This window comes from Manihot esculenta, chromosome 5 (genome assembly GCF_001659605.2).
Source record: "Manihot esculenta cultivar AM560-2 chromosome 5, M.esculenta_v8, whole genome shotgun sequence".
Lineage (NCBI taxonomy): Eukaryota > Viridiplantae > Streptophyta > Magnoliopsida > Malpighiales > Euphorbiaceae > Manihot > Manihot esculenta.
The window spans coordinates 30,057,435-30,069,779 of record NC_035165.2 but is presented as its reverse complement, the minus strand read 5'-3'; the positions used below and the strand labels follow the sequence as shown (position 1 = coordinate 30,069,779).

The 12,345-nt window shown below is 31.8% G+C and overlaps 2 protein-coding genes across 3 annotated transcripts; one reads left to right on the top strand and one right to left on the bottom strand.

The window, feature by feature from the left end:
• Nucleotides 1-1,154: 1,154 nt before the first annotated feature.
• LOC110614502 (serine carboxypeptidase-like 17) lies at nt 1,155-5,942 on the top strand. The gene is made up of 14 exons (XM_021756051.2): nt 1,155-1,341; nt 1,431-1,576; nt 1,851-1,927; nt 2,050-2,172; nt 2,464-2,566; nt 2,655-2,692; nt 2,780-2,881; nt 2,993-3,079; nt 4,711-4,869; nt 4,949-5,020; nt 5,125-5,243; nt 5,323-5,436; nt 5,543-5,588; nt 5,656-5,942. Exons 1-14 carry the CDS (start codon nt 1,178-1,180, stop codon nt 5,737-5,739), a joined length of 1,434 nt encoding a protein of 477 aa, XP_021611743.1. The 5' UTR covers nt 1,155-1,177; the 3' UTR covers nt 5,740-5,942.
• A 214-nt stretch (nt 5,943-6,156) lies between these two features.
• LOC110614503 (heptahelical transmembrane protein 4) lies at nt 6,157-7,935 on the bottom strand. Of its 2 annotated transcripts, none has more exons than XM_021756052.2 (3): nt 7,619-7,935; nt 7,206-7,530; nt 6,157-7,100 (listed from the first exon to the last, which is right to left on the bottom strand). In XM_021756052.2, exons 1-3 carry the CDS (start codon nt 7,888-7,890, stop codon nt 6,444-6,446), a joined length of 1,254 nt encoding a protein of 417 aa, XP_021611744.1. In that variant the 5' UTR covers nt 7,891-7,935; the 3' UTR covers nt 6,157-6,443. The 2 variants fall into 2 exon arrangements, with proteins under 2 accessions (XP_021611744.1, XP_043812361.1); XM_043956426.1 differs by having other exon boundaries at nt 6,157-7,154; nt 7,227-7,530.
• Between the last annotated feature and the right edge of the window lie 4,410 nt (nt 7,936-12,345).

Sequence of the window (12,345 nt, the reverse complement as noted above, 5' to 3'; positions counted from 1 at the left end):
GGCCTAAGAGTGAAGAGGAGTTGATGCTGATATATACTCAAAATCTGAAGTCTTAGCACAAAGTAAAGTAACTCTAGACTTTGAGCCCACGATGTCAGGATCTTTAAAAGATGTTCATGGAAAAGGAAAAAAAAAGGCATGTCCAGGCGATAATGACAGGAAAGTAAAAAGAGCAGAGTATACGAGAGGTAAGGAAAGACCAGAAAGGGAAAAAGGCAGATAGGATTCAAGAAATGAGGAGTGACAAAAAGATGAAAGGGAGTTATGAAGGCAGCTACACACGAACAGGCGCGGTCATAATGGTTCTCGATATTCACCCCCTCGGCAATCGGAGCAATAACTGCCAAGAAGGTGAAGGGGCAATTGATGACCGCTGGATTTCCCTACCCCCAATCCTGGGCCTAGACTACGGCCACGGCCCATGAAAGGAAGGCCCGCACGCCCTCTCAAGTAAAACAGGCCCGGACCACCAGATCCCTGAGGCCGGACTCCACCAGATTCTTCCTCATCGCGATCGGCCCAGCCCGTATAACCTCCCCACAGATTCCTTCTCCTCCTAGGTTCAGCGTCCAGCCCAGCTCTCGGTCCAGCCCAGAATCCAGAACGAGACTCGTCATACAGCCTGGCAGATCCGCTCGAATGTACGCACGGGGGAGAATCAGAGGCCGTTACGCATGGAGCAGGCGCCGATATCCTCGTACGCCCATATCTGTATGGCAGAGACGCGTGGTCCAATCATGGGAGAGTCGTTATACGTCACCAGCAAGTAGGAAGAAAAGGATAAAAGGGATACCCTTTAGGGAGATAGGCCAAGTTTTATTCATCAATACACAAACTCTTGTAAAACCCTATTCTATTGGATCTCAGATCATCAAAAATCATCATGCTAATTATCTTAGATATATTAATAATATTGCTTTGACTAATAAAATAATACAAAAATAAATTGAAATTGTTTTTTTTATTAACAAAATAAAAATATCATGACATTTTAATATATTTATAAAACTATAAAATAGTAATTTGCCCTAAATAATTTAGTAATAATAAAACTAAGGGCTAAATAGTAAATTATCATTTGTATTTTTATCTTTGTCCTTGTCGTTGACCTCTAGCCCTCTGTTTCGTGCACGTCTCTCGTCAGAAATGGTCCATATGGTTACCGCTTTTCTATTTTATGTTATCATTTATCAGAGAAAGTGGAAGACCAAAATCAATGGAGAATTTGTGGATTCTTGCCGTTCTCTTATTTCATTTTGGTTTAGGGCTCGCAGCCTCTCACTCCACTGTTAACTATCTTCCAGGGTTTCGAGGGCCACTTCCCTTTGAACTTCAAACTGGGTAAGCTTTGTTTTACAGAACCATGGTTGATTAGCTTGAACTATGGTTATTTAGCTGAAAATTAATTGCATGATACATGGCATTGCTAGATATGTTGGTGTTGATAAATCAGAGGACGTACAGCTTTTCTACTATTTCATCAAGTCAGAGGGGAATCCTAAAGAAGACCCTCTCTTGCTTTGGCTCACCGGCGGCCCTGGTTGCTCTGGCTTATCTTGTCTTCTTTTTGAAATTGGTAAGATAACCCCGATAAGGAGATAACACTACCCTGAGCCTGAGCCTGAGCCTGATAATAATTGAGGTCAAGATTCAAAGAGTCTCAACTTGTTTGGGTCCACTTCTAATGCTGTGATGAATTAGTTAAAATTAATAAAGAAATTAATTAAAATTTATTAAAATTTTAAAAATATTTTAATATATTGTTAAAATTAAGAGATTATTTAATAATTTTTTATACTATAAAAATAAAAAATTAATTTTTCCTTTTTTTTTTTTAAATCTTTGGTAAGGTCCTGTCGCGGTTGAGGTGGTGGAGTACAACGGAAGCCTTCCTACATTAACCCTGAATACACACTCATGGACACAAGTGATTTGCTTTCTTTTTCTTTTTCTTTCTTTTTTTTTTTTCTGACTAGATTTGAACTGTTGGGATCAGTTACTACAATTTTTTTTTCCTCAATATGGCTGGTTGGTGAATTTCATTGTCAGGTGGCGAGCATAATATTTATAGATATGCCTGTCGGCACTGGATTTTCCTATGCGAGAACTCAACTTGCTTCTCATTCATCTGACTTGATGCAAGTTCGCCAAGCAATCGAATTTCTAAGAAAGGTAAGAGTTGACCCTACACATAATTTGTTTAAGGGCAAATTATAATAAAGTTCTTTATTTTTAGTAAAATATACAGTTTAGTCCCTATTATTTTAATAATAAATAATTTAGTTGTTAAGATTTCATGAATTCACTATTAAATTATAACAATTTAATCATTTAAATTTCACTTTTAATAACTTCAATTAATAATTGTTTAACAATAAAATTAACAAAATAAAAATTCAGGGATTAAGTTGTAAGTCTTACTAAACCTCAAGGTTGTAATATATATGTTTGTGAATGACATAGTGGCTAAGGGATCATCCAGAATTCATTTCAAACCCAATCTATATATCAGGGGATTCCTACTCAGGGAAGACCATTCCAGCTATAACTCAACAGATCTCAGAAGGTATGGCAATGAGGGATCAAACATTGAAATATTCAATATTCCATTTATTATGAAGTTATTTTAAACTGATTTGTCTATGGTCATGCAGAGAATGAAAAGGGTATGGAGCCACTGGTAAATCTGAAGGTTAGCATATGAGAGTATTATTCTGAAGATTTCCTTCTTCTTTTTAGAATTATATACCACTGAAATAGTAAACTGTGATGTTTTAAGGGATATATAATTGGGAACGGTGTTACAGATTCGAGTTTTGATTCGAACTCAAAAATCCCATATGCTCATGGAATGAGTCTTATTTCTGAAGAACTCTATGAGGTAAGTCTGTGATATATCTATACTGAATTTATTAGTGATCTTTGGAAAATAATTATAGAAAATGGTTTCAAAAAGAAAGAAAGTGTCTAACTTGTACACAGCTTGTTGCAGTCATTGAAGAGAAGTTGTGGAGAAGAATATGTAGATATAGACCCTAGCAATACTGAGTGCTTGAAGCATATGCAGGAATTTAACGAGGTACGTATTCAGATATTCTATAAACTCAGGGCTTTTTGCTAAATTAGGATAAAAAAATTTAAAAAATTTTAAATTTTGATCTAAAATTTTTTTATTTAAGAAAAAACAATTAAAAATAAAAAACAAACCTTACTGCAGTGAAGTATTATATATATATATATATATATATATATATATATTAAAAGTAGATTTATATTATCATCCTTAAAGTTTAATAAAATTTATAATTAAAATTTTCTCCACTATATAAAATCCAAAATCTTTAAATTCTAAATTTTTTAATTTCAAATTTATATTAAGATATTTATAACAATTTTATATTAAATATTTTTTTTACTAAGTAAACATCAACTCTAAATCTTTAATTTATTAATTTTTAATTTATATCAAAATTTTTTATTATAGGCTTATATTAATAAATTTTTCAACATTATTAAGATAATAATTGTATTTATATATATATATATATATATATTTTAAGTATAAGAGCTAAATTATTATAAAAAAATAAAATTTAAACGATTAAATTATTATAATTCAATAATAAATTTTAATGAAAAGATTGTTCTCTTAACAAAATAAAATTTTTTCATATATTATAACAATAATTCATTAAATATTTTTTTGTCATGTTATTATAAACGATTTAGTTTAAGTATTTGTATTAAGTATTTTTATTATATTAATATAAATAATTTAATTTAAGTGTTTGTATTTTATTTTTATTTTATACATTTATTGTAATATATTTTAAAAAATTATATAAATTATATAAAAAGTAATTTATTGAGTTGTATTAAATTTACTTTATTTTAATAGAGTTAAAAAAATATTTAATACAAGACTATAATAAAATATTTTGGTATAAATCAGAAATTAAAAAGTTTAAAGATTAAAGATGTGGAGTTTAGTGAAAAAATATTTAATATAAAATTACTATAAAATATATTAATATATATTAAAAATTAAAATTTTTTTGAGAATTTACTTATTTTTTTATGATTAACAAAATTTTTTTAGAAAATATATATTTTATTAATAAAATACATAATTTAAAATTAAATTATTTATTATTTAAAGAGTATGAATTAAATTATAAATTTTATTAAACTTTTAAGGGCTATAATGTAAATTAATTTTTAATATATATATATTTTATCAAATTACTGCACTTATAAAGTGCAGTAATTAATTTTTTTTTTTAAAAAAAAATTTATCGCATGCTATAAATGCACTAAACTTTTTTTTTAATAAAAAAATCTACACGTAATTTCAAATTACGATCAACTTTAAATTTACCTGATAAACTTTAAATTCACCTTGATCTGATAAATAATTTTTTTTAGATCAGGATTTAAGAATTTTTTTAAAATTTTTATTCATATTTAATATAAAGTCCATAAACTCTTTTCATATTTTAAAATTAAGAATTTCTCAATAATTTAATTCAATTAATTTTTTTTAAATAATTTTCTTTGTTTGTAATGAAAGAATTTAATTTTTCTTTTAATTTAAAAAAGTTTTATTTTCAAATAACTTGAAATCTTGTATGATTTTTATAACGAAGGGTTCATGAATTTGATGGCATGTAACTGTAGTTGATTCTTGGCAATTACAATTGGTGTTTCCAGGATCTTTCTGGGATTTTTCCTAATCACATTTTGGAACCCATTTGTGCTTTTGCGTCCCCAAAGCCATTTGAGTTATTTGAAAAAACAAGATCAAGATCTTTCGGTGACAACTCTAAAGACATCCTTCAAATCGACCCATTTCCTACCATTGGCTGTCGTGTAAGTTCGATTGTAAACCAAAACTTTAAGATATACAGCAATTTCTTCCGAGTTTTTAAACTTGTTTTGATGGCTATAGAGTTATGGATATCTACTTTCTTATATTTGGGTCAACGACAAGAGTGTTCGCGAAGCACTTCATATAAGAGAGGTAAGTATTTTTTACTTAGTACTATTGAAATAATCTGCAGAACTGTAATATCTCAAGTTCAAACTGCAGTTAGTAACAATGATTCGAAACTCTGCCGACTACAGGGAACTGTAAAGCATTGGCTGCGATGCAACTACGGAATATCTTATACAAATGATATGCCAAGCAGTATCAAGTATCATTTATACCTTAGCAAGAAAGGCTACCGCTCATTAATCTATAGGTTAGATTACTCTTACTTGGTTAATTGAAGAGCTTATTCTGGTTGGTGAATCTCATAACATCTGATTAATTTGAAACAGTGGCGATCATGACATGATTGTGCCATTCTTGGGAACTCAAGGATGGATAAGATCTCTAAACTATTCAATTGTCAACGACTGGCGACCATGGCTTGTTGAAGGCCAAATTGCAGGGTAATTTCTGCACAGAAATCTTAGTTTTGATTCTCAGAACCAACCCATGTTTGTGTTCTAGTTTGTTATGCGGTAATAATGAGTTTTGGGTATTTGAGTTGTATAGGTACACGAGGACTTACTCGAATCGGATGACATTTGCAACCGTAAAGGTAATTAAATTGAATTAAATTTTTATAAAATTTTTTATTATCATAATTAATCGATTAAAATATACAGAATGGTGGGCATACAGCTCCAGAATACAAGCCTGCAGAATGCATTGCCATGCTCAAAAGGTGGATAAGTGAGAAGCCTTTGTAACCACGTCGCTTATACAGAAAATGGTCCTTGCCTAAGCTTCCATGTCTTGTAAGAAAAAAAAAAAAAGAGAATGGCGACCACTTAACTGTATTCGTATATCTTCAAGGCAATGCAAGAATGGTAAGCCCTTTCTTGCATAGGTTTCAACCTCAACTTAAAATGATGTGAGGACTAGTTAATCTATAAAGCAATGAATTGCCCAATCTCCAGGGATACAAGTTCAATTAAACCCTTATATTTTTGTCTCTCCTATTTCCCAAGAGAGATAAAGAGAGGGAAACAGACAGAGAAGGATGAAAATGAAAAGAGATAACTGATGGATGGAAGTACATGCAATTATAAAATTAAGGTATACAACTGTACATGATTGCAATATTTGTGGATTAAACAACAATTTATCTTCAAATACAGAAAAAAAAAATAGATGGAAAATCTAAAATTGTGACAGATAATGGACTAAATAGTTTAATTTCCAAATACAAGCATCAAAGTTGTTAATAGTAACAAAGCTTCAAAGACTAAAAACCCTATCAAATATGGAAATACTAAGCATCAAGCTTCCATATCCAAGTGGGAGGTCTTGAGATTGACTCTCAATGAAAGTAGAAATCTGTTCAACTAAACATATATTTTTGGCTTAAGTATGAAGAAATTCTTCTTCACTTCACTACTTGTTAAGCAGCCATTTGGGTGCCTCTGAAACTCTAGCAACCATGCAAGTCTCGCCATCTTAGATACACAAGCCCAGCTTGGTAGTGTGTATAAGCACCAGCCACAACCAAGACATGAAAAAGCTGGTGACTATGGCCAGCAATATCAAACTTGCCAGGCTTCCACCTCTCAGGAATTCTCGTAGCATAAATCAATGCTCCAAGCCCGTATAGAATCCCCATCAGGATTTCATAACCAGTAGTTTGCAGAGCTTCAGGCTGATCCCTGTAGAGTATCAGCTTATGAAGAATAGGTGCTACACCTGACATCCCCATTCCGAAGAAGAGACTAGCTCGAAAGCCTCGCAATTGTGGCCTCTGGAATACAGGAAGAAGAGAGAAAACAATGGTGGCAATGCCTAATACTGTTATGAATCCCAGATAAAGGTTGCAGAAGAAGAGGTTGCACATGAATGAGTAGTAGACAGGAGGATAAAACGAGGTTGCAATAAGAGCTGCAATTCCTGCATAGTCAATTCTGTGAACTATGTAAGACATTCGCTCCGAATGGCAAGAGAGAAGATGGCAGATGCTGCTGGCTAATAAGCAGAACATAGCTCCTCCTAAGAAGACAAAGAATGGCCATCTTGTAATGGGATGAAACATCAGCTGAGGTATCATTTTCGACCCATCGTCGCTGAAACCTTGCTTCTGCAATTTATGAAACATAATCAATTTTCTCGTAGAGAGAATCATAACATCCAGCTACAAGTTTGAATTATTATCAACTTTAAAACCCAACAGAAGTCGCATTACCTGAACACTGTCATCAACAACATGATACATCCGAGTGATTTGGTCGGACAAGCAGGCAGTGAGACGTTCCATGATATTCCCAGAAAGAGTTGAAAGGAATTCCATGGAAAGTAGAGATGACTTCAACTCCGTCTTGAATTTCTGAAGATCAGGTATATTTGGCAAAGAAGGAAGACAATTCATAAGTTGTAAATGAATCTTGTGGAAATCTGCTTTTTGCAGCATATCATGTAAATTCTGCAGAGGACTAATGTCTGCAACATCAGGAACCTTCATGGCCGTGTATACAGTTAAGAAGAGAAAAAGGAAGAATCCAATCAAATGCCTGCCAAACAAAACAAACCAATAATTTTTTTTTTCATTTTTCATGGGTTCACCAACAAACAATATGTAAATCAAGTCAGAATCCTCACGTCCAGACATTAAGAGTTTCATTGTGGATTTTAAAGATGCTGAGGAGGGTTTGCTTCAATGGCCATTCTGCACGATAGTAGCCATGGATGAATTCATTGTCCCTTAAATATCCAGGCAATGAGTGATACTCAACAAGTTGATATTTCACTTTTTTCCACAGAATATGTCCCTTTTTTTCCTTGGAACTATGTTCATCTCCATCTTCATAGTCCAATGGTTTGTCAATATTTTCAGATGAAGGAAAGAAGTTCTTGTAACGATCAGGAATCATCTCTGTTACCCAAAAGAAAATCAAATCATTGATCAAGGCTGTAAACAAATCATGATCAAGAAAAGAGACAGATCTTGAAAAATAATTTGCAGAGATGATTAAGATTGGCTTTTCTGATATGAAATCATTGAAAAAACTCAAAATCATGGTAGCCAATTTTTTTCTGAATCTATGGAAGATTGCATTACAAAAACCAAACTGATAAAAATTGAAAAGCTGATTTACATTTACCATCAATGCAATTAAAAAGGAGAAAATCAGAGAAAAAGAGAGAAATGAGATTAAACCTGAAAAGGGAATGTAGCCAAATTGAAGAAAACACCACTTATGAAGCAAACCCAGGAGAAATTTTATTCTCATTGAGAAGAGCTTATTTTAGTTACAATAAATTAGAAGAGAGAACTCCTATAAAAAGAGATGGTTCACGCAGAGCTAGCAATTATGGAACAAGATTTTCTCGGAAAAAAAGATTGAGAAAAATCTAAGATCCATAGAGAAAGATGCTGATATTGGCAAATTCTAAACAGAATCGTAGCTAAAAAAAAAAAAACTATCTTTTGAGTGGACAAATGGCAGTGTCATTTTGTTCACATTTGCATGCCGTTAGGATATGTTTGGCAATGATGATTTTAAATTTTAAACAATAAAATCTGTGGGCTTTCTTTACGTAGTCCATAATTAACAATTTTTATCTCGGATTTTCGTGCTCCTCTTTAGAAAGAAAATAAAATTTAGCTAAATGGAAAACATTTTATTTCACAACTTTTTCACCAATAAAACATTGGAAAAAATAAAAACACAAAAGGATGAAAGAGAACACAAAAGGATGAAAGAGAGAGACTTACGATATAAATTTTATATAATTAAAACTATTTCATTCTTATATATATAATTAAAACTATTTCACTCTTATAAGAATGGAGATACTCATTTTTTACGAGTTTATTTAGAAATCACATATATATATATCCTAAATGACTTTTCGCCTCTTATTATAAATAATCACACATAAAAAAGCACAGATGCTTATCACTTAAATACGTTCTAATGATATTTATGCTGAAACTATAGAAATTAATATTGACCAAAATACTTTAATGTGTTTATGTGCAAATTCAGAACCAATAAAATTTGAAGAAATAGTAAAAGATCAAAAGTGGAGAATATCCATGGATGAAAAAATGAGAGCAATTCAAAAGAATGATTCTTAAGAGTTGCCATCATTTCCAAAAGATAAAAAGGCTATTAGTGTGAAATAGATTTACAAAGTAAAAAAGAACTCTAAAGGAGAAGTGGAAAGATACAAAGGTCGTCTTGTTGTAAGAGGTTTCACTCAAAGAACATGTATTGATTCTAAATAAGTTTTTGCTCCAGTAGCTCATTTAGAAACTATTTGGATGATCATTGCTTTAGTTGCACAAAACAAGTGGAAGATCTATTAAATGGATGTGAAATCAGCCTTCTGACATGGCCATCTTGAAGAAAAAGTCTATGTGGAGTAATCATTAGGATACAAGAATCGGCGACAAGAAGATAAGGTGTTGAAGTTGAAGAAAGTTTTATAATGCCTTAAACAAGCTCCAAGGGCCTGGTATACTCGCATTGATAAGTATTTTCAAAGAAATGGCTATACAAAGTGTCCTCATTAACATGCTTTGTATGTTAAGAAAGATGCAAGTGAAGTCGTAATATTTCTTTGCTTGTATGTAGATGATTTAATTTTTACAGGTTCAAATATAAAGATGTTTGATGAGTTTGAAATAACAGATTTGGGGCTGATGACTTATTATTTGAGCATTGAGGTGAAGTAAGGAGAGAAAGATATTTTTATTTCTCAGAAAACTTATGCTAAAAATTTTTTGCAAGAATTTCAGATGGAGCATTGTAATCCTATTAATATACCTGTAGAATGTGGATAAAAGTTAACGAGATTTGGTGATGGTGAGAAGGTAAATTTGAATTTATTTCGAAGAATTGTTGGAAGTTTGAGATTTCTAACTTGTACGAGACCTGATATCTTGTACCGAGTTGGGATAATTAGTCGGTTTATGGAAGCTCCTCGTTCAACTCATATAAAGTCTGCAAAAAGGATTCTTCGATACATCAAAGATACAATGGATTATGACTTGTTTTATTCTACTGAAAATAATTTCAGATTAGTTAGCTACAGCGATAGTGATTGGGGTGGAGATGATGATCGAAAGAGCACATATGGTTTTATTTTCTTCATCGGAAATTCGGCTTTTACTTAGAGTTCAAAGAAACAACCAATTATAACTCTGTCATCATGTGAAGCAGAGTATTTAGTAGCTGCATTTTGTATTTGTCATGGGATTTGATTAAAAAGATTATTAGAAATGCTGGATTTTACTTAAAAGGAAGCTACTTATATTTTGATTGACAATAAGTCAACGATTGCTCTGAGCAAAAATTTAATTTTTCATGATAAAAGCAAACATATAAACACAAGATATCATTTTATAAGAGGAAGTATTAACAAGAAGGAAGTAGCTCTAAAGCATGTAAAGAGTGAAGAACAAATTGCAAATATATTTACTAAAATATTGAAGTTTGAAATTTTCTACAAATTGAGAGCTTATCCTAGAGTATCGAAAGGACAAGTTTAAAGATGGGTGTTAAGAGGATAAACTTGTTAATTAGTCATTAAACACAACTCATTTATCTATGAGATATTTAATTAGTTTCATGTATCTAGATTATTATATATGCGAAGTTCAATGTGAGGGTTAGTTCATGTATTAGTCATGAAAGAGTTCAAGAGATGTGAGGGTTAGTTCATGTATTAGTCATGAAAGAGTTCAAGAGACATACTTGTACTTCTATATATATACCTATGTATTTTGTGTTTTATGATAATAGAAGAATAGTGAAGATTATTCTTTTCATCAAGTTTTCTCTCCTCTAATTTCCTTTTTCCTTTCCAACAAAGTGGTACCAGAGCTGTAAACTATAACATGCTTCCCTTTTAATTTTCAAAACTCACCAAAGAAAACTATGACAATTAGTGCATTAGAATCAAAGCATTATTAGGCTCACAAGATACTTGGAAAATTGTAGAGAGAGAATATGAACAACTAGAAGATGAGACCATTTTGAATCAACTATAGAAAGAAGCATTGCAAATGGCAAGAAAGAGAGATCAAGTCACTTCAAAGAACGCCTAGGAGATCCTTTAGAATTCATTCAAGGGAATGGACAAGGTTGTGAAAGTAGGTCTTCAAACCTTGAGATGAGAATTTGAATCCTTAAACATGAAAGAGTTTGAAATAATATCATACTACTTCACTAAAGTTTTGACAATTGTAAACCAGATGAAGAGATATGAAGAAAATGTAGAAGATGTCCACGTTGTAGAAAAAAATTCTTTGATCGTTGGATTCAAAGTTCGATAATGTGGTAGTGGTAATAAAAGAGCTAAAGAATTTAGATTCAATGACTGTTGATCAACTCTTGGGTTCATTACAAGCTTGTGAGGAGAGAATGAAGAAGAAGGAAGAACCATAGCCCAAGTTCTTCAAGCAAAATTGACTTTGCATGAGAAAAATGATTCAAGTTCATCCTAACTGGGAGGATAAGGTGGATTTCGTAGTCAAGTTCATGGTAGAAAAGCGAAATTCTATAGACGAGGAAGAGGTAAAGGAGGAACAAGTTTCTTTAATAATGAGAAATTAGAATCGCAATTGTAAAACACAAGAGAATGACTTTCAAGCAAAATTACTTTGCATGAGAAAGGTGATTCAAGTTCATCCCATTGTAGAGGAAAAAGTGGATTTGATAGTCAAGCTTGTGGTAGAAAAGCGAATTTATATGGACGAGGAAGAGGTAGAGGAGGAAGAAGTTCCTTTAATGATAAGGGATTAGAATCACAGCTGCAAAACACAAGAGGACAAGGAATAAGTACCTGGTCAAGAAGAGGTGATGAAAGAAAATCTAGAGTTCGTTGCTATAATTATCAAAGATTTGGTCATTATACATCTGAATGCAGAAATAATTTAAGTAAAGAAGAGGCCAATTATGCTGATGTTAAAGAGAAAGAGGATTCATCGTTGCCGTTAACTCACACCGGGGATAAAGATCAGAATTTCTGGTATCTTGATTCAGGTGCAAGCAATCACATAACTGATAATAAATATTTATTTTCTAGTCTTGATGAATTTGAATGAGGTAGTATTTATTTTGGTGATAAAACTAAAGTTTTAATTATGGGGAAAGAAGATGTTTTTATTAAGTTGAGAAATAGAGGTTATGATTTTATTTTTTAAGGTTATTATATTCCAGCTTTAAAATCAAATATTCTGAGTTTGGGACAACTTTTAGAGAAGGAATATGAAGTTAATATAAAAAATCATTGCATGGTTTTAAATGGAAAAGAAAGGAAGCTTACAGCAAGAGTTCCAATGTCAAAGAATAGAATGTTTAGAGTTCAACTCAACA